The 23,111-nt window shown below is 32.0% G+C and overlaps 1 protein-coding gene across 1 annotated transcript; it reads right to left on the bottom strand.

Moving 5' to 3' along the window:
• Positions 1–8,413: 8,413 nt before the first annotated feature.
• Positions 8,414–19,797, bottom strand: LOC134260863 (putative ankyrin repeat protein RF_0381). The gene is made up of 6 exons (XM_062743392.1): positions 19,587–19,797; positions 12,941–13,048; positions 12,694–12,766; positions 11,717–11,898; positions 10,492–11,070; positions 8,414–9,891 (listed from the first exon to the last, which is right to left on the bottom strand). The coding sequence occupies exons 1-6, from the start codon at positions 19,786–19,788 to the stop codon at positions 8,414–8,416; spliced, it is 2,622 nt and encodes an 873-aa protein (XP_062599376.1). The 5' UTR covers positions 19,789–19,797.
• Between the last annotated feature and the right edge of the window lie 3,314 nt (positions 19,798–23,111).

The following is a 23,111-nucleotide window of genomic DNA, read 5'->3' on the forward strand; positions in this document are numbered from 1 at the left end:
TTTTCTTGGTGCATAAATTCTTCCAATGTAATACAAATGCTTTAATCAGCCAATCAATCAATAAAAAAGATAAACTATTACCTCTTTAGAATAATTTCACATAAAATTGACCGGTCACGGTAGCCTAGTGGTAGAGCGTTCGCTCCGTGATCGGGAGGCCCGGGTTCGATTCTCGATCGCGGTGCCGCGTCATACCTAAGACATAAACATAGTTTACGTGACTGTTCCTTCGCCAAGCGCTCGGCACAAGAAGTGAAAGTCACGGGTCTTCCGGATATGACCTTAAAAACGTAGGTCCCGTGTCACGGTAGGTGTTGGCACGATAAAAAACCCTCACTGCTCAATGGCCCTAAGTGCCGAGTATAGGTCTAAATTTGTAGCCCTTCACCGGTATCGATGACGTCTCCATATGAGTGAAAAATTTTCAAGAAGGGCGCTAAACAATATACAATCAATCAATCACATTAAATTGTACACAAAGATTCACAAAATCACGCGTATAGAACTTTTAATATTGTGGGCATAACATAATTGGATGGGAATTGTGATTCTAATATCAAGGGAAATAGCAAAATTCTTGACGAAATGCAAGTTTGCTAGTGCTCAATGTGGATGTTATACATTTTGAGTTGTATAAACTTGAATAACATTGTTAAGCATTGCGTAGATGATTATAGAAACGTAAACGAATACAGTATAATCAAAACTCCACAACCACAAATTTTTGCATTCCTTTCATATAATTGATTATATTATTATTTCATATGGCTATCATACGCACATATCTCTTTTATATTGATTGAAATTAAATTGTCATTGTTACCTCAAAACATTACATCCAGAAATTCTTCTTCGCCAACAACGTCAGTTAAACCTATTAACTGCTGAAACAGTTCAATCTAATATCTGTTGAAAGGGATTGATGTAGTACTCCACAGGTTTATTTTACCAACATGAGCTATTAATATCTGAGCTTTTCTTTATTACTAAATTAAGCAATCACAGGTGTAAAACGGTATATCCATATTTTCTTTCTTTAGTATTTATATCTGAACTTTTCTTAAATAGAAAATCAAACAAATCAACGTTACCACTCCAGGCTACTTCATGTAAAACATTCATACCATCATTGTCAGCAATATCTAGTAAATGAGGAAATGTTTAGATCAAGAATTCAAACAAATCTATCTCACCAATTCTACAACAGAGATGTGCAATACTTTTCCCATCACTTCTTCTGCTATTGATATCATATCCTTTTTTTACGAGAAACTTAAGCAGATCAATGTTACCACTCCAAACAACATCATGTAAGGCAGTTTCACCATGTAAAAATTATTTTTACTATGCTAAGTAAAACTAAACACTGGCAAACCATTTTTGTCTCTATCTAGATAACGATACATGTACATCAAATAGCTACACATGTCTATTTTTCCATTCATACAGCACAGATATAGAACAATTCTTTCCATTATTGCTTCTCTCGTTGATATCTAAACCTTTCTCTTGCAGAACCTTAAATAAATCGATGTTTCTACCGCAAGCTGCAGCATGTAAAACATTGTAAACATCATTGTCAGTAATAAATAGCTCAGGATACATGGTTACTTTATACTTACACATTTCTATTTTACCCTTTATACAACATAGATGCAGCACAGTTTTTCCGTCACTGCTTCTATCTCTGATATCTAAACCTTGCTCTAACAGAAACGTAAGTAATTGTATGTTACCTCCCAAAGCAGTAGCATGTAAGGCATTACCGCCATGAAAGTTTCTGACCCTCAGTAAATGGGGATAACTTTCAAGAAGAAACCGACACATCTCAAATCGGCCATGTTGACAAGCACTGTGTACTACAGTTTTTCCCTCCTCAGGTGAAACAGTGAGTGTCTAATTTTTCAAAATCTGAAACAGTTCAATGTTGCCGCCACTGGCTGCCATATGTAAAATAGATCCATCTCTATATAAGTCATGTTCTTTATTTACTAGACCAGGATATTGTTTCATCAAATACATCGCAGTTTCAAGTTTGCCGTTCTGGCATGCACTGTGTAGTATTGATTCACCTCTATATGACTTAAGGTAAGGGTCACATATATTTTTGTTAAACAGTGTTTTAAGTGTGTCTGTTGCGCCAGCATAAGCAAGGAAATGAATGGTATGCTCTCCGTTGTTATTTTTAACATGACGAAAGTCAGGGCATCTGTCCAAAAGGAAAACAATTAATTCTGGTTTCTCCCACAAACAGCATTCAGCTAATATAGAAACACGGCCATTGAAATGGGGATGACGAGATTCAGAACACTCCAATAGATCAAGGCCTGCAACGATAAATTGTTTGACTATGTCCAAATTCCCATTCTGTATCGCTCAGAAACAGCTCACTGCGCCCGGAGTGACTCTTTCATTTAAAAGAATTTGAACGATATTTACCTGATTCATCAACGTTGCTTGATTAAATGCATTGCACTTTTGATTTCTTTCAGTAATAATAGTTAAAAGGAATTTAACCATTCCAATTTGCCCTGCTTCTGCAAAATATACTAGGAATGATAAGTCATTCTCGTCCAACTTTTTGAAAATATTTCGCTCTTTATCCATGAAGTTTTGAAACTCAGTGCAAAATTGGGCGTCATTCCAAAAATGTAAGCTTGATATTATTTTGAATAATTCACTATTAGCCTTAAATTTCATACGTTCAAGTATTTTTTCATATATCAGAACAAAAAGGCTTTTATGTGTTGTCTGTTGATTTTTGTTTTTTTCTTCGTTTCCTTTTACATTCAGTTTGACTAATAGTGACATGTGACAATGCTGGATTACGAAAGCAAGATTATATTTCATAAGTGTTTTCTCTACAACATCTTGAATACAACGATTTGAAAACGCGCTCACTCCATGTTCTTCACCTAAAAATGAACCCATTAATTTAGAGATGCATTTTGTGAACCTCTTCAATGAAGGAGGATCTTGTTCGTAATTAGGATTTACATTCACTGCCCTGATTTTGTTTTTCTTATCAAAATTAACATCACGTAGAGCAGACGTTTCAACAATGCCATTGTTCATTAAAATATAAACAAGAACGGAAAAATGTAAATTCGAGTGCCAATACATATTGTCGACAAATTGGTTTAAACCCTCAGACGGAGTATTAAAGAAACTCATCCTTCTATCCTGATTCTTTCCACCAGGAGGACGAAATGACTGCGCCTCCATTGAAGCGTTTTCCCTGGATAATGATTAAAAATATCTTTTAAAAAAATGAATCGCTTTGCAAAATTTCATCACACTTCTTTCACTCTGATTATTTACTCTTATTCGTTCGTATCAGTGGTATTTCAATAAAGATTGGCTTGAAGAATTTAAAGGGAAACCGAATAACATTATTGAAAAGGAGATATACAAAGATAATATGAAACATAAAACAAATTTTTAATCATTCTAAAATGATTCTAAAATTGCATATTTTGAAAACAAATGTCTGCTAATCCTGGTATATCCCCGGTTTCTACCTTCCGGGTTTGTAAAATGTCGGCAATTTAAAACTAGCGATTCAACAAACAAAAGTATATTGTGTTTTAAATATCAGTTATATTCATTCATGGGTGTGTTTATTTATATATTATATACTTATTTGACGACTTTGACATAATTTCTGAAAGACAAAATTTAAAGGTATACACAGAGGCTTCTGATACCTTGGCTCATTTTTTAACTAAATAATTGTTACAAACATTTAGCATTTATTACCTTATCATGTTTTAATTAACATGTTCTAGAGTGTTTTTATTTTAATTTACGATTTATCTTATATTTTATTTATGCTGTTTATTATAAAAATAATGCGTTCTAGACAACTGTACATTACCTTCGTATTTGATGATAGAAACTCAATCGTTTTAAAAAAGTACGAATCCAATTTTAAATAAATCTTTATATTCAGTCATATACATTTACACTGACTAAAATATCAAATTATCAACAAAAAATAACCGAGTTTACCGGAGCAAAGGACGTATTCTACTGCACATTGTCTGAGCCCATCCTGTCAACATTCCACAACTTTGAACCTATACAGTTTAGTTTTGATATATTATTTGAACATTTTACCTTGGAATATATTCATAGCATAATTATATAAGTCAATAATAATGAACGCAATATTGACTTATGAAATATAAATTTAGGATGTACATTATTCGTGTACCAAATCCCGGGACTTTTTAATTGGAAAAGGGATGTTAATTCCATGAACTAATCTTATAAGAAAATTTGGATTTTGATGATGGTACAATAAACTACAATTTTGTAATCATTTTGTAATGGAATTGATCATAATAGACTAATCAAGTATATTGATATTAGCATTAAGAATTGAATGGAAATGCAAAGTTACTATACTGAAACAGAAAGGAAACGATACAAGCAGCAATATACACATATTTGATGTTTTTAATCTCATACGTGTGGATGATACAGCCCGTTGGATAAATTTATGCTTTATCCACGGGTATATGCTTTATCAATAGCATTTCCGGTTTTGACACGATCCTTCGCTTTAAGATTTTATTTTATTTAAACTTTTATTTGTTAAAATTCTTGCCCTCATAAAATGAATGATAAAGAGCAATGATGTCTTTAAACGCAAGAAAAAGACTCGTATATGTCAAAGAAATGTCTTATTTTATCAAGGTACAGGAGCAGTACTGGCTACTTGAAGACGGATGTAAACCCCCTTCTCCTTCTCTTAAATCGTATTCGGAGAAAGTAAAGCCTAGCAGTTAAGTTGTTATTATAAGATTCCTTTAACATTTTCAACACTGCTTTCGTATATTATACAACATATGCCCACCTAGTAATGTAGGTGTAACTTACCATGCATCAACACTGAACCTATAACTTACAAGAAGGCTAGCCTTGTCTAGTATGTTTTGTACTGCCATCGTACAAATAGTTAATTTTCACGATCATTTGGTCCCTACAACTTTCATTCAGACGTTCGCTTGAATTAAAGCCCCAGCGATTGTCACAAAGTGTTTTCAAAGACACAGATGACAAAATTTCTAAATTTTGAAGACGATCTTCTTCCTTCCGAGGCATATCAACATCAATGGTGCTACGTCATCAAGTTTTACATCATCAATTTGGATTTGAAATCATTCATGTAGTTTTACAGGGGAAGTCTAAAAGTTTTATTAAACGAACGTCGTATGAGATAAATAGATCGTCTATAATTTTGTGATTTGATATGGCTTTATCCAACTTGTTGAAATTTTGCATATTCGTTCGGCAAGCCTCGCGAAAATAAACACCATTTCAACTCGTTGGATAAAGCCAATATCAATTCACACAATATGGATATCCTCTGTTTATCTATTGATGTTCAAAATTGTATACACTAAGGTTAAACTTGATTTAAAAGCATCAGAAATGTAATAAAAATGTTTCTTTTTTCTTTAAAAAATTATAGATGACTTTTAAAATATCCCCAACCCGGTCATTCAATTTCAGCGGGCAAAAATGCCAAGCACATTATAATTGAAGCTTGAACTTTACAATGCAAAAGGTTCATCAATCTCGAGATCTCAGCCAAAGAAATATTCTTTGCCATTTTTAAATGCCTTTTTTTCAGATGATAAGGCCGATCTTTTTTCTAGCTTAGCACAGAGTGGTAACCTTCGGACCTTCGGGCCAAGGACTGTCATTCATGCTAATGATGCGTAAGGGCAACAAGTCGAGGCGTGATGTAGTGCATAGTTGCATTTGCAGCTCCAAATCACCTTTACTTAGAAATATTCCGGTTAAAGCAATGGAAATGCGTGCTTAAATCAATTTTCAGAAATCATTTGCATCGCTTACGGAAAAGAGAGGAGAATTTATTGAATGTTGCATCGGTTACGACTGAGAGATAAAAGCCTTAGTTTAAATACCATATTATTGGTTTTGTTGTTATTGATTTACTTATATTTTATTTAGTTGCCTAAAATAAAGGAAACGATATTAGTAACAGTCAATCTTATTGAAGACTTTTTCAAAATATGGTGATGTTTGAAACTCCAAAAATCAGCATATAAAGTCTTAAACTATATCTTACCATCTCTGAGGCTAGATATTTGACTAATTATTTATGATTTTTACAGAAAATAACAATTATATAAATTTCTATTACAAGAAATGTACAGTATTTATACATGTAAGACAAAGTTTAACATAAGATAAAACAAAATTTTTAAGACCACAATACAGCGTAATTCGTGTTAATCTCTCATGTTTAAAGAGTTTTTCAGACTTCATTCCTAAGAAATAGGGGGAAAGCACGCTTTTAACAAACATATTTATACAGATCAGGCAATGGTTGATTATTTAACACCCTTCCTCGCAGTCACGCATTTTAACGCATATACCATTTCCTATTTCTAACGCAAAATCACGCATTTACCGTTTCCCCGCAATCACGCATTTTCACGCACTTTAAAAAGTTCATTTAATCTTCAATTTATTGCCAAATTCCACTCATTTTATACTTGCTTGAATCTCATAAAATAAGAAAAGTTATTTTCTAATCAAAATATTATTTCAGAATATTATTTACGCTAAACTTTAGAGAAATTTGTACCCTGCTATAAAGTGCTTGCGGGGAAATGGTAAAGTAATATTTCTATGACGCCAGGATTCAATGTATGTTGCATAGCAATTCGGTAAGTTGTAAAGAGTTAAACGATAATTTGATTATATCTAGACCTTCTGTTCTTAAGATTATGCTTTCCAACTTAAATCTATACTTTCAATTTCATACATTTGGCCCATATTGTGGCTTAACTTAAAACTTAAACTTGAAACTAAATACAAATGAAACTTTATAAAACAAAGCAATCAAAATTATCTCGCAGCTTCATTTTATTCAAGAACAAAAATACTCTTATAATGCAATATATACATGTTACATGTCTGATTTATATCTTTAAAATAATTGACACTTAATTTCCTTTTGAGGGATGGCAACAGTTTTGATCTACATTTTTTTTTTCTTTTTAGAATTTAGAACCATTTTTTTCTTTTTAGAATTTAGAACCATTTTCATCAATTAATAAGGCTTTGAAAGGCAACCCTAATTTGTTACATGCATGTATATAACGTGAAAAATACAAGCATTTCAATTTCCGTGTAAGGAGTTTCATTATTCCATTGTTAACAACAAACAACATTTACAGACAATTTCCAATAATGTTAATAATACATAAACAAAGCCCACTTTCATTTAGGATATTCTGACGCTAAGATTTTAAAAACATTCAACATGAAATATGATTCTGATTATACAGTGTAAAAGCAAATGTAGGAAATTGGACAGTAAACATTTAAATTTTGCTAATTGAACTTTTTTTGTAATGACGATTTTAGAGAATAATATTGATTTATTTTGGGTATTTTTATTGTTGTTCCTCAAACGAGACGTTCCACAGAAATGGACATTTAGCACACTTTCAAAGTACGAAACCTTGCTTGTTTCTTGGAGATTGGAGTTGGAGATACTGCAAGGTTTACAATATTCATATCATTTGAGCAGCAAATTTGTAACCTTGTATGAAACGACAATTTTGATTTGATTTGTAACTTTAGAATATTTTCTCCATGTATTAGATTAACAGAAATTTTAGTATTTATATATACGAAAAAAATGTATATACCTGTACAAATAATTATTAATTATACAGATAAATAAATTTTATGAAAACATGTACAAATGTAAATTGATACTGTTCTACTTCTGTTAAAATCTGTTTTAAACACAAAGTTCATATATATCGATATAAAAAATATCGTTAGTGTCTGAACTTTTAATAAAATGTTTATGGGGGTATTGAGGAAATAATATAATTATATCTATAAATATTCATTCATTTTATATTCTCATATAAATTTGCACCAGTATAATTTACAAGATGAATCTTGGTCAATTGCTTGAAAAAAAATCTCTAAATTACTGCCTTTTCACGATCAGTAGTTTCCACAATACATCCTAATATAATATTAAAATAAATATATCAAAATCAGTAAGTAACTCAAGACTTCTTTTAAAAAAAGTGAAGTAATAAAAATTAATGTGGAATATCCGATATATAACACTTACTCCACCTAATTAGATTTCTACGTCTTCAACTTAAACTTTACCTTATCAACATTACAATTATATGCAGACGGAAAACACAAACCGATTTGATCTTTTCATTATCCCTTACATAATTTCGTTTTGCTTTAAAAAATACATGGCATTTATTAATATTTAAGTTAGGTCTATTTTTTTCACAAGCACAAAGTCTCCTGAGAGACTTTTTGGTATACTTTGTCTTTTCCTAAAGCGCGGTAACATGTCTATCATTAATGGAATAAGCTACTTTTACCTTTAAATTTCATTAAGTAATGCTTTGTTGCCATTTTTGTCTTCGACATCCACTAAGTTAGGATAGTTGTTGACCAAAAACTTATACATGTCTATTTCCCTATTTCTACAACATTGATGTAATGCAGTTCTACCGTCATCTCTAGCGCTATTGATATCTAAGCCTTCATCTATGAGGAACTTAAGTATTTGAATGTTTCCACCCCACGCTGCATCATGTATGGCACTCCCACCATTATTGTCAGTGACATCAAGTAAGAAAAGATATGTTTTGACCAAGTATTTGCACATATCTATCTTACCATTCAAGCAACACACATGTAGTGCAGTTTTCCCTCCATAGGCAGTGCTTCTGATATCTAATCCTTTCTCCAAGAGGAACCTAACGATATCAATGTGACCACCCCAAGCTGCATTATGTAAAGCATTCCCACCATCATTGTCAGTGATTTTAAGTAAGAAATGATATTCGTTGACCAAGTATTTACACATGTCTATCTTACCGTTCATAGAACACAAATGTAACACAGTTTTTCCGTGAGCTTGTTTTTCATTGATGTCTAACCTTTTCTCTACGAGATACTTTAGTAATTTAATGTTACCTCCCGAAGCAGTTGCATGTAAGATGCTGTTGTCAAAACCGTCTCTAATATTTAGTAAACGTGGGAAACATTTAAGAAGAAACGTACTCATCTCAAATCTCCCATAACTACAAGAACTATGTAAAACAGTCTCTCCTGTTGTAGAACTTCTAGTTAGCCATGGTTTTTCAAAAATCTTGAACAATTTAATGTTGCCTCCAGCAGCAACCATATGTAGAATAGATCCTTCTTCATATACGTCATGTTCTTCATTCAATAGATCAGGGTACTGACTCATTATATACTTTGCTGTTTCATATTTTCCGTTCTGACATGCACGATGTAAAATTGTTGCTCCTTTCTCTGTCTTGAGGAATGGGTCACATGTATGGTTGGCTATAAGTGCTTTAAGAGCGTCTGTTGCGCCAGCAAATGCAACAAAATGAATGATAGAATCGCCATTGTTATTTTTCACATTGCTTAAAGCAGGGCAAATTTTCAATATAAAAGCTATCAAATTCAGTCTCTCCCATAAACATGCTTCAGCTAAAATAGAAATAGACGCGTTGTAATAAAATGGGTGGCGAGACTCAGAAACCTGCAATAAATCAAGTCCCGCATTGATAAATTCCTCCACAATATCCTTATTTCCATTCTGTATAGCACAGAAACAGCTTTTAGCATCGGGAGTTACTCCTTCATTTAAAATAATCTGGACAACATTTCTATGATTCATCAACGTTGCTTGATTTAAAGCGTCATACTTTTGTTTGTCATCTGTTATGATCTTCAACAGGAATTTAACCATTTCAATGTGACCTGCCTCTGCAAAATGAATTAGCAATGATGCATCGTTTTCGTCAGTTTTAGTTAGGACAGATTGCTCTTCACCCACAAAGTCTTTAAACGCAGTGCAAAAATTCTGATTTTTCCAAAACTGTAAACAGGATATAACTTTGATAGGTTCAGTATATGTATTACATTTGAGATTATAAACAATTTTTGAAAAGATCTCAGCAAAGAAACTTTGATCAATTGTTTGTAAGTTTGTTGTTTTTTCTCCATTTTCTGCAATATGGAGACTGATTAAAATTGATAAGTGGCAATACTCGATAACGAAAGAAAGATCATATTTTATAAGCGTATTCTGAATAACATTTTGAATACAACTATGTGAAAACTTACACGATCCATTTTCGTTCATTAAAAATGAACCCATAAATCCATCGATGTATTTAATGAACTTCGAAGATGTAATGCGAATGTGTTTGTCAGGACATAAATCTAGGGCTTTTCTTTTTATCTTAATATCAAAGTTTATATAGCTTAAAGAAGACATTGGCACTCTTCCATTTTTCATTAAAACATAAATAAGGACAGAAAACTTGGGCTTGGAGTGCAAGTACATATCTTCGACATACTGACTTAAACACTCAGAGGGATTTTTAAAGAAATTTGGTCCTTTACATTGTAATATTTTGTTGTTTCCAAACAACTTACAAGACTGAGGAAACCCTAAAGGGGGTGCAAAACTGAATGCTGAATAGAATTCATTTGTTTGAAATGGAATGTCGACATAAAGATCAAAAACCTGCTTCATTTCCTCTTTTGTCAACTTGTTCTCCGAATCCGAGATATCAACTAAAGCACGTTCAATAAATTCAATCTTGAACTGCAGCTGAGTTCGAATTTCCGAATACATATCGTTGCGGATTGTAACAATTAAAAAATTTCCCTTCTTGTCAATTTCATCAGACAAAACATTTTCCATAAAAATTGTTGTTCTTTCCCATTGTTCTATTTCTGAGCTCCTGAAAACATATTCTCCGAAGATATTATCTACAAAGAAAGCAGTGTTCTCGTTTTGCTCCTGTTTTCCACATAATTCTTTTAGACCTATGACAACCTTTTCACTTGTATTATAGGATATTTTCAATTCTTTCAAGAGCTGTTTGGCTATTGTTGTTTTGCCGTCTCCCGGATTTCCTTTTATGAAAACATATTTCTTGTCTAACAAAACGTTTATAGCTTTCTGGTAGGCTCGAGTTTCTATAAATACTTCATCTTGGTTGACTTTCTCTAAATTTTATTAAAAAAAAAAAGCCCAAATAAAATAGGATTAAAAATTATTTTATAAGATATTTTTCATGAATACTTTATCATTAAATTTATATTTTTGATATAAACATACCATAAACATATTAATTGTATCTGCTCAGATATTTTTTTAATTGCTAAAATATATAAATACATTGAAATGTAATATCTTAAAATTTTATCAAATACCTTCTATCGATATTTTTACTAGAAAATGTACATAAACCAGAAACATTGTTTATTAACTCTCTACTAATTAACATCATTATTCATATTATGCTACAAAACATTGATACATGTTCATGTACCACTCTCTTTGAATGATTTCATTTCAAATCAGGTCATGTTCATGTGTTTGTATGCATAAATCATAAAATTGTAATTACAATGAAAACTATTCAAAACATTTTTTCAATTCATCAAAATTTTGATAAAATATTTCATTATCAATAGTGCAACTGAGTTCACATTCTTTTTACATTCTGAATAGCTAATATCCAAATAAAAAAAATGAAGATATTTATTTTAATCAGAGAACAATTTCGCAGATATGCTTGAAATGAAGATGATTCAAATTACCTCTTTCGGTATATGTACCATAACAGCTTCAATTTACAGAATTACTTACGGAGAAGTTGATCCTGTTCTGGATTCATGTTGTCCTTGTTGCTTGAATTCTTCTTGCGTCGAAATTTTATAAATAAGGCACACAACAGAATGACATTCACAAAGGTTGGTAATATTACACCTAATAAAATAGGTATATAGTCTAGTGATGTCCGTGGAATCGAGGGAGACACATCTGTGCTACTGTAAAGAAAAAATACGTAAATAAAAAAGAACTGCGAACGATAATATTGTTCTCCCGCCTACCTCCAAGTCAATTTTCAAAAGTTAAAAAAATTCAATGAATTTTTGATTTTTTTTTTTTTGATAATTATATGAATTTTTATAAAAGATTACTTATTTTGGGAAAACAAAGAGAGATAACTCTAAAATTTTGGTAAAACTTAGAACATATGTAGAAATCAATGAAAAACGGAAAATATTTTTAAAACATCTCCCCCCCCCCCCCCCCCCCGTGTCACAAAAATTCCTTTTTACAGGTAATATGGAATGGTATTTCACAGATTCATACAAAGGCTTTTTGTGTGACACAGGGGGGAACATATGTTTATTGACATAAAAACGATTAAAAAGGCTTATTTTCCACAAATTTCAAAGCGATATACAACTGAAACATTATATTTTATTGAAATATTTATGTTTTATTTATTTGCCTAAAACATAAGAAAAGATTTAAGGAACATTTAATCATATCCAAGACTATTTCAAAATACGGTGATGCTTGAAACTCAGATTTCAATGGAAAATATCGTCTACCCCCCTTTTTTCAAGAGCTGGAATTATGGATGATTTACTGTTTAGCACTGGTATCAAGACGGTTTATCAATTACCATTTAATTGTTCTTTGTATCAAACAAAGATTTTATGGCCAAATTGCTATTCATATTGAATTAAATAGTTCCAAAATGTAGGCGGGAATCGAGAGTTAGCGTGCGTGTTTCTTTTACACGAGAGAGAGAGAGAAAGAGAGAGATTTACCTTTTTGCATTCCGACACGACTCTGCTGCTTTGTAGCAATGGCTTTGTTTGTTAATAGCTAGACATTCCTGATCTAGTAAATCAAAAACAAAAATGGAAAATTTATTTTTTATGCTCAGTGTAAAAATCAATCTTTTGAAAATCAAAAATATGCATGCTGTTTTACATTAATTATTATTACATATCACCTAGAATAATTACATTCAAAACCCAATTGTTAATGTGGCAGCAACAAAATTATACATACATTTGTATATTTCATTGCTGAAATATGGTTTTTCGGGACAACCATGGCTGAAGTCTGTGCACCTTACTTGGTTGAGATAGCCAGAATTAGTGAGGTATAAACAGGTCCCTTAAAAAAGAAAAGGATGTACTATCGAAAAATATTGCTAAAATTGTAAAGAGCCATAGCTGCCTTACCCACGACTCGGCCGACTCAAGTATTTAAACGGAAATCACCTGTTTCTATTTATAGATACAGGTATATTGTATATGTACCTATTCAATTCAAGATCAAATTTTATGTATGTAATCATTTGCGGACAAATGTTATTTTTTCATAGTTGCAAGTTTGTTACATGACAATAATTTTAATATAGTTCAATACTCTTATTCTAAAAAGGATTTTTAGAAAATCATGAAAGTAAAACAAGCTAGAAGCTATGACTTTGGGTCATTAAAATAGTTTAGGACTGTTTTTCCCCAAGATACGCTCATGGTGTAATGTTGTATTATATACCTCTTAATTTATTTATACATTTAATTTAGAATAAAAGAAATTAAAAGTAAGGAAAAATGCAAAGAGAGAAACAAATTAAAGGGATAGAAAACAAACACTGTGAGACTCAAACTCACGATCATTATGTTTACAATCCAGCACTCATACCACTACGCCACGATGTCGTTGTAATCGAAAGGATAGATTAAAGAAAGATTGTTGAATCTTACAAATATATGAGAGGAAGAATTAAATACATATTTTTTACATTTTCAATATGAAGACCACCTTTAACCAAAATTATCTAAATGTAATGAAGTGCAGTCATATCCAAATAAAATTATTCAGAAGTTGTTTTTCTGAATAAAGGTGGTCTTTTGCTACAGTTTGTCATTGTTAAGGGGGATACCTCAGTATTTACTATGTATTCCATATATAAACTGAGCGATTGTTTTATTTATTATATAAGGGAACTATTAAAATTTAAATACTATTTTTGTTTGATTTTTTCTAGGGCATGTATAAACTAACATTGTATGAAAAAAAATTTGGTTAAACAATGTGTTTAAATAATCATTATTAGAGAAGGCGAAAGTGACTATCAAATGCGCTATGACTCTTTATTTGAAGCTGTTTCATGCATATTATATCACCAGATGTATGTATTTGAATTGATAACTCGTTCTACAGATTCCTAACCTTTTAAAGACTTAGTGTTGTTTATTTATACATGTATTTAATTTTTTGAATATTGCTGATTTGCACAGAATTATATTATAACCTGATGGTAACCCAAGAACGGTCAATGTTTACATTACGCTTTTCAAACTGGTTCAATTTTTGTTTTCGAATAAGTCATGTTGATTACGCTCGATAACACTTTTTTTATTTTGATTTTCTTTTCACGTCAGAACTTTTTAAAGAAATACTAGTACGTGTACGAGAGTGAACATACTCTTAACAATTGCTTTCAGTTGTACACAAAAGCCACCTGAGACACAAAGCTGGTAACTTCTATTTAAAAAATGAAGACAATTTGCTTTTTTTTTGCCATATGTGCATAGGAAATGCACACTAACATGTAAAAGTAAGTCAAGCAACCTAACTTGTAAAAAAAATATTTTAGATTAAAATTGAAATAAGAGCCCTGTGGACCACAATGTTCACCTGAGTCAATATGGCCTAGCTGTACTTCTTAAGCTGATTTCGTCTCTAATACATTCGTAAGTAGAGGTTTGATTGCCTGTTCTAGACAAAACCTACTCAAATGTTTCATGTTTTGAACGACATTGAATTGAAGCTGGGGGATAGGGAGAAGGTAGGATTGTTTTAATCTTAGGAACCTTGAATCTACCTCGGGATGTTTCAATATCAATATGATTAATCGCGCGTTTGACATTTTCCCCCAAATATCCCTATGTACAAATTTGATTTGAGGCCTTCGGGGTCAGGATTTGAGCAAACACGATTCTACATCACCCAAATCAATATGTCTAATCATGGCTTTGTTGTTCTTGAGAAAAGGGTTTTTTGTTCTCTCATTCTTCTACTGGGCCCTATTAAACCCTCGTGCGTCATTTTTTAAAGAACCTTAATCCTAATCTTCATTACTTAAAGCCTAAATATATTTCCATATCGATTACTAATTATGGCTATGTGGTTTTAAAAGGAAATTTTTGAAGTTGTCCTACATATCATTAATTTACGTTAAATGTTTGCCCCACCCCCACATTGTAGCTCATCCTACCTACGGGGATCGGGATTGGAACAAATTTGAATTTACACTATGTTATAAAGGATTCACGTAAGTTGAAACTGTTTTGGCCAAATTGTTTTTGATAAGATAATTAAAAGATCACTCAGGGTTCTCCTTGGGCCCGTTTAACGTGGCGGCACCGCCACAGCTAAATTCCTTACCGCCACAGTTAAAAAATCAACGCCACAGTTCCACCACAGTAAAATATTAGCGCCACAGTTAGATTGTCCTGGTCAGTTCGATAAAAATAATATATTTTAAAAAATCAAATAAACTTCATAAACTTAAAATTGTGTAATCTTTTCAGTTTCTAATGCTAAACTGTTAATTAACTTTAATCATGCTAATTAGGGCCCGTTTTCGGCGTGCATAATCATTTATCTTCTAGGCGTCTTCGGAAATATGAAGTAGTTTTTTTCATACTTCAAATATTATTTTAATCGCGTAAAATCTTAAATATAGGTTTGATCAATGTTTTATATCGGTCCTCTGTACACGGAAACATGTAGAAATGAAATATTTAAACAACTGAAAAATATCATTGATTAAAGATAAAAAAATCAAAGTACTGAAAGTACTGAAAAGCGGTTAGCATGCTTTCATCTAATATGTACCGAAAAAAGTGCATGAAATGATGATATTTAAGTATGCATATCTTTGTCCAATGTCATCAGAGAAAAAAAAACCCCAGACATTCTGTTTTTGTAATACTTTACTTAATAGTAAAACCAATAATATTCCAAATTGATGTCACAGATGGATGCAATCTAATTAAAATTAGATGTTCCGAATCCGCTACTGCTTCTCAAACATCTAACAACATCCTATTTGGGGTCATGTAAGAGTGAATCTTCGATTAGCCAAAGAAAATGGTTCCTCCGAAATCTTGGCTTATAGTTCAGATGGGTTTCTTGTTTTTACAACCGAACCGAAACACCCGAGGAGTTTTGTAGTAAATAAAATATGCATTGCATAAGCTGTGTTATGTATGACGTGTGGGTATCTTGTATAGTTTGTGCTCTTTCGTTTGAATTATTCACGTTCAGATGCCAGACTGCAGACTATACATGAAATTGATTCCAAAATTACTTTAATTCAACGTAAGAAAGTATCAATAATGATGATATGTAGCCGTAGAATTAATTTGAGAATTGTTTACCGAGGCTTGAATCTACATGGCCAAAGTGTTTGTGTTTGCTAGTACATGTATTCTTTATCGAAAGGTCGCTCTGATGTGACCCCGAATGGGATGTTAGATGTTTGAGAAGCAGTAGCGGATTTGGAACATTTAAATAAATTTTAATTAGATTGAAATGCATGTTTCAAAATTTAAACATGAGATTTCTTCAGTTTAAAAGACAGGAAGTGCATTTTTAAAAGATCTCTCTTGGTGGCAACCAATCGTTCTCTGGATGAAAACAATTATGTTGATGTTGAAAATTTAATTGTCTTTCATGCTCTATTGAATCTGAAGTTAGGTAATTGAGAAGCCTACAATAGCAAACAACTAAAAAAATGACAAATTAAATTCTTTAGATTAATGGATTTGGAGTAGTGTAGATCTACAGCTGGCTAGTCAGAGAAAAAAGGATGACTGAGTAAAGACTTTGTAAATGAATTGATATCAGAGAGCTCCAGATGTGTAGGCTCATTGCGGGTGTAACCTGTCAACAAGGGATGCTTACTTCTTCTAGGCAACGGATCCTACCTCTTGAACTTTCAAAAGTCAGCTTTTCTTCTTAAATCAATCATTGAACATTCTGTTTTTTGATACAGATACTGAATACTTCCGTTTAGAAATATTATGAACTACTACTTCTACGGGAAGACTGGCGAGTAAACAAGATTATCAAGCTTTATGAAATGTACTTAATTGACTATTCAAACAAGTAAATGTTCGAATAAAGTAAATGGTATATGAGAATCATTTAAAAGAAGTCTTGCACAATATGTCTAGATAAGTACATATAATGTGTATTTGCCACATACTCTTCGTGTAATATTGTTCTCAAATAAAACATGTGAAAAGGAAAGTTGTCTAATCAATCAATACTAGTATTTTAAAAATTCAAATGTACACTAAAAGTCAGTGTAACATAAGAAGTTATCAGTGTCACTTTCTTCAACATGTCGGTTAAACAATATACACTGATTTCTTTTCTATCAATGTGCCTCTAAACACCTGTATTTTATTTTAATTCTACTCAAACGCTCAAAATAATAATCGACAAATTGGACAAATTCAAATTTAAAAAGTATTTTCACAGCTAATAATACGTTCCCAAGGAATTGATCAAATTTTCAAAACTTATAGATAAGCATTAAGTATATATTTTAAATTTTTGCTAACTGCCAAGATTTTTCATACCTCATTCTTCTGTGAATAATAATATATAATATCGGTTGATTTTTAGAAGAGGATCACAATGCCGATTAAAATTAATATATATCTATCCATTTTTTTTTCAAAATTAATTTTACTACTTTAATTGTCCCATTATTTTTTTTTAAAACTAAAAGTAAGTGATCCCTTATGATCGTTTGTACATGTAATAAATTATCAAAGACGGAGTAGAGAATTTACCCCTGGGAGCAGAGCTTTTATAACTGTTTATTACACAGAGAAGAAAAGAGAAGAAAACAAACGTTTCATTGTGGAGGTAAACCTATTGTTTCCATAAAAACGTTACAAAAAGTGTAAAACTTACAGATGTATTCGGTGTTTTTATAAAAACTTTTTTCAGGTATTACTTAACTTAATAAATGGTGTTTCTTAATACTTTGGCAAGGACAATCAAACTCGATCGTGAGATTTGCTTATGTCTTTGCAGTCTGTAATAACCTTCAACCTGCCGTATAATTAACCGTATCGTTCAACTTTCAAAAATAAACTAACAGCACAGGGGCTTGTCGAGAAATATTTATCTTCTTTTAATAAAGTTTTCCCTACTATAAAAATACTGTATTTTATAGTAGGGGTAACTTTATTAAAAGAAGATAAATATTTCGTGAAAAGCCTCTGTGCTTACAGTTGCTATAAATCGCGATCGCACGATGTACATGTAATAAGGACCAAATTCTCAGTTCTTTGAAGTTAGTGTTCTAAGTATTGTCAATGCTTTGGTAAATACTAATAAGAATTCGATATAATAGTTATAATAGCCAATCTTCGTACACCTCATATTGTCAATCTCTCACCAGGAGGAGTATTACGCCAACAGTATACAAATCATAGGAAGCGCTTTGCTGAAGTTACCGTTGTCGATAGGTAGCGCCTTGTGGAAGTTTCCGGTTTTGGTTGCAGAAGGATAAGGTTACGTGCCATAAAGCGATGTCAATAGGTAGCGCCTTATGGAAGTTTCCGGTTTTGGAGCACCCATGCCATAAAGCGGTTAGCTAGCTAACCGCTTAAAAAGAAGCTGTTCAAATCAGAATCTTGTCTCGGCCTAATATTTTCTTCTAAAAATGTCATATAGGAATTTTAACCTCAAAAATGGGTAACTCACTAAAATTAAAAATTTCTATTCAAATTCAAATTCTTTTTAAAAAATACCCAATCGAAAATGCATTTTTAATAAAATGGTAAATAAATTAAAATCATTTCGGGGTACTGCGTTTTTCAGAAAAGGACAGTGTTAAACTGTGCCGTACAGTAATGTACAGAACTATCTACTGTGAAATACTGTGATGTACTGTAATGTACAGTAAATGAGTACAGGGAATAATAGTAATGTATTGTGAAATACAGTAATCCGTACAGCAAAAATCTGTGACGTACAGTGGAGAGCAGTGAATGCGTATTGGGAAGTACTGTAGAGTACTGTAATGTACAGAGAAAACGTACTGTGAAGTACAGAGAGGTACTGTGAAATGCATTGCTTCTGTACAGTGAGGTACTGTAATGTACTGTGAAGAACAGAGGCAAGTACAGAGATTGACAGTGAAAGTAAAGAGATTTTGAGAGAATAATCAGAATATAAGGAAATTTCAAGTCCAGTAGTGTATATTTGTACTTCTCAAAATTCTTGCGCCACAGTTAAATTTGAAATGATGGAGAACCCAGTCACTAATTCTTGATATTTTCCCTTAAAAAAGTGAGTTGCCCTTCATTGGGACAAAGGACAAAAGAGGCGTATAACCCTTTTTGGACCCGTGTTAAGGTCTCTATGACCGATGCATGTACAAAACTTTTTAAATAAAACATGTCATCATTGTTACAAAATAAGTATTTCATTTATGTGATTTAATACAGATTTAATGAAAAATAAGTTTAATATGTGTTTACAATGCATTTATTTAGATATCGCTAAATACTGCTATAGCAGATTTAATGCAAAACGATACAACAGTCATAGTTCAATAACTAAGTCCGACTATCTGTATTCTGAGTACTTTGATTTTAATAATAAAACATACCTCTTTCGTACAGTCCGATCTGTCTGGGGTAGCAGAACTCTATCAACGCTGTCAGCTGCTGGTTAGGGACACAGTGATACGTACTCCTGTCGTTGACGTCATCAGGACAGCCTCGTGACGTTGATGAAGCATTCCATGACGTTCTGCTCCTTGGACATTGCTCCACAGTGAATGCGGAGAATGGATATTGTAAACCTGGCATATTTACGGGACCCCTTGAGGGAAAAAGGAGATACACAAAATGAGATACACATAATGACATTCACTTAATGACATTCACATAATGATATACACAAAATGAGATACACAAAATGATATACACAAAATGACACTCACATAATGACATTCACATATTAATCTTACATATTATTTATTCTAATAAAAAAAGAACGATTACAAAAAATGAATCAATACTTTCAAGATGATAAGTGGCTAAAGTACTTTTAAAAGTGTATAAGAAGCGTTATATGGGTAAATTAAGTAGTTTATTTTTTCAAACGACAAATTTAACGTAAATGACTTCTCATTATTTTTTATACTATTGTTTTATTTTAGAGTTAAAAATCTAATTTGTTGCATTCTTGACCAAAAGCATAAGAATGCAAAAAATTAAATTTTTAACTCTAGAATTATGAAATGAAAAGTACATAAGAGATTGTTTTGTTGTTTCAATGAATTTGAAAATGAATTACTTGAACTACTTGAATCTATGATAGATTTTATTGTGTTTATTTAAAACATTTATAATAAAATCACAAAATGGCAAAAACACATCTAAGGTGATAAAATTTATATGGACCTATTTTCAAAATAAAACTGTCAGTATGTTAGTACTTAATAATAGAAAAAACATTAATAAATGAAATTTATAAACATGAATATACGATTTTTTTTTGTCGTATATCTTGAATGTGTTGCACATTTAGCCTCAAAAATGTAAATCTGAAGCACAGACAGACCTGTAATTGATGAATCTATTTGGTAAAAGGGTTCTTTGTGTTTTTATTTTCCAAATCAAAAAATCGGAAAAACCATAAAATGATTATAGCTTTATTATGCCTGAGAGCATACATGTAACATCAAACGTTGCTCTCCTGGCATTATTTGGTGTGCACACCAGAGGTCTAAAATGATGATGAGTCATGCATATAAAGTTGCCTCTCATTAATGCATTTTACACTTCCAAAATTCTTTAATTTTTGTATTTTTTAAAAAGAATTTTTACGATTGTTGTTTGTTTTTGGCACCACTACATTTTTCTGTTGCACTCATGATATGATATAACATTAATTCAATTATCAGCCATGACATCAATTTGATTGTCCTAATAGTCCGTAAATAGATGTATGATAAATACTTTACCCTGATATTGTAGACTATAAAGCTCTAGGCTATATTTGATACGTGGCTTTATTGAAATTAAAGAGAAAATAGATTTTTGGACATGAAACTCACTCTAAAATATGGTGTACATAGCTTACAGATTTAAAAAACACAACCTTTCTCCATTAAAGCGTTTGTTTAGGACAGTTTTAGCCTTTTGACACCCTAACACAGATCTACGTTTGTTAATTATTATTGTTTACCTGTTTTAATCTGCCATCACTGGTTTTACCCGGATATCTACCTTTCTTATTTATATAATGAAGGATATGGAGATAACGAACAGTATTCAACCTCAAAGTCCATAAAACAATATAAAACATGAGCAGAGCAAACACGGACAACCGAAACATCAGAGGTGGGATCAGGTGAGCATCCCCTGCCGACCTGTCACACCCGTCGTGTGCTCCCTGTCATGATCAGAAAATAATGGAAAAAATCCGTCGTTATTTCAGTGTATAAAAAATGGACTAACAATTGGTATTTAAAACTTTAGTCAGCATTTGACTCAATGATAAATTGCATTTAAGGTTTTAAGGCTGAGGAGTAAACTCAGGTGACCTATTGCTATCTGTTTTCGTCCGTCGTTGTGCGTCGTGCATTAACATTTGAACATATTTAGCTTCTCTGAAACCACTAAACCAATTTCAACCAAATTTGGAATATAGCATCTATGGGTGAAGGCAAACAAAAATTGTGAATTTCATTGTTCCTGTCCTTCTGGGGCCTTGGGGGTGGGGCAAAAACCACTAAAATTAGTTCAATCTTTAAAAATCTTCTTCTTTACTCCTGGACATCAAGCAGTTCAACTGTAGGTATGATTGTAATCAGCATTGAGCCCTCTACCAAAATTGTGAATTTCATGGCTCCAGGGTCAGGGGTTCTAGTGCTGAGGCGGGGCTATATAGATTATATAGTGAAAATGCATAAATTCTTCTTTTCTGTTTGTGGGCATTTTAAATAAACTAACCAAGTGCATAGTTATGTTGAATAAGACTGCCTCTTCTCAAATGGTGAATTTATTGGCCCCAGGGTCAGAAGTTCTAGTGGTAGGGTGGGACTATATAGATTATATAGTGAAAATGCAAAATTTCTTTGAGATTCTTCCTCTCTGTTTATGGGCATTAAAAAACTTAGCAATTGCATGGCTAAGTTGAATAAGGCTGTATTTTTCAAAATTGTGAATTTCATGGCCTCAGGGTCAGGAGTTCTAGTGCTAGGGCGGGGCTATATAGAATATATAGTAAAAAATGAATAATTTCTTTGAAAATCTTCTTCTTTGCTCCTGAGTATTAAATAAAATAACCAAGTACATAGTTATGTTGAATAAGGCTGCTTCTTTCAAAATTGTGAATTCCATGGCCCCAGGGTCAGGGGTTCGGTGTCCAGTCAACTCGTACACAAACCGAGTCGTACACAAACCAGGTCGTACACAAAAAGTCAACTCGTACACAAAGCAGAAGTCAACTCGTACACAAAGCAGAAGTCAACTCGTACACAAGACTTTTATCATTAGTACATAGGTTTTCCTTAGTGTAGAAAATTGAGAGGTCAACTCGTACACCAAGACTTATCTCTGATTTTACCATTTGTGCAAATTAATTTGCCCAGGTGTCAATGTAGATATATAATACGTTCAATCGGTACCGAGACACAGTTCGATTATTGAAGATTAGATTATTCTAACTATAGCTATTGTCAATGGTACATATTTTTATGTATATATATATTTATTTGAATTATGAATGAGAAGTTTATTTTTTTTTTAATTTGTGAATTTTTAAATCGTAAATCAAAATTTTTATCAATATATTTTAAACAACAAAATGGTGATACGTAAATTTCACATTTTAAAAATTGTCTTCTTTCACCATATCCATGCAAATAATATATGTATTCATATGAATATTGTTATAAAATTAAGAATAATCATCATAATAATTTTATGATTCAATTAGTATTTTATTAATTCAACATTTAATTAAATGAATCAAGCAGTAGTGAATTGCTATGTAAATGATTGTTAAATGTTTGATTGTAAATTTGTTTTGCTTCCCAATTTCTTAAGGCACAGCAGGGTTCTGTCTGGGAGGGGGAGCTTACGAGCCAGCGTCTCTATTAATCTCCAATTTGTAACTGTCA

Source organism: Saccostrea cucullata, unplaced genomic scaffold, assembly GCF_032062105.1.
Source record: "Saccostrea cucullata isolate Sc308-1 unplaced genomic scaffold, CSIRO_AGI_Scuc_v1 ctg2779, whole genome shotgun sequence".
Classification (NCBI taxonomy): Eukaryota; Metazoa; Mollusca; class Bivalvia; order Ostreida; family Ostreidae; genus Saccostrea; species Saccostrea cuccullata.

Bases quoted from the DNA above. Each gene is read 5' to 3' on its own strand.
- LOC134260863 (XM_062743392.1), bottom strand. From the start codon at position 19,788: ATGCCAGGTTTACAATATCCATTCTCCGCATTCACTGTGGAGCAATGT. The intron at 11,899-12,693 runs GTAAATCTCTCT...TTTTCTTTACAG, and splicing joins TCGTGTCGGAATGCAAAAAG to TAGCACAGATGTGTCTCCCT. The intron at 11,071-11,716 runs GTAAGTAATTCT...AATAAAATTTAG, and splicing joins AGAACAGGATCAACTTCTCC to AGAAAGTCAACCAAGATGAA.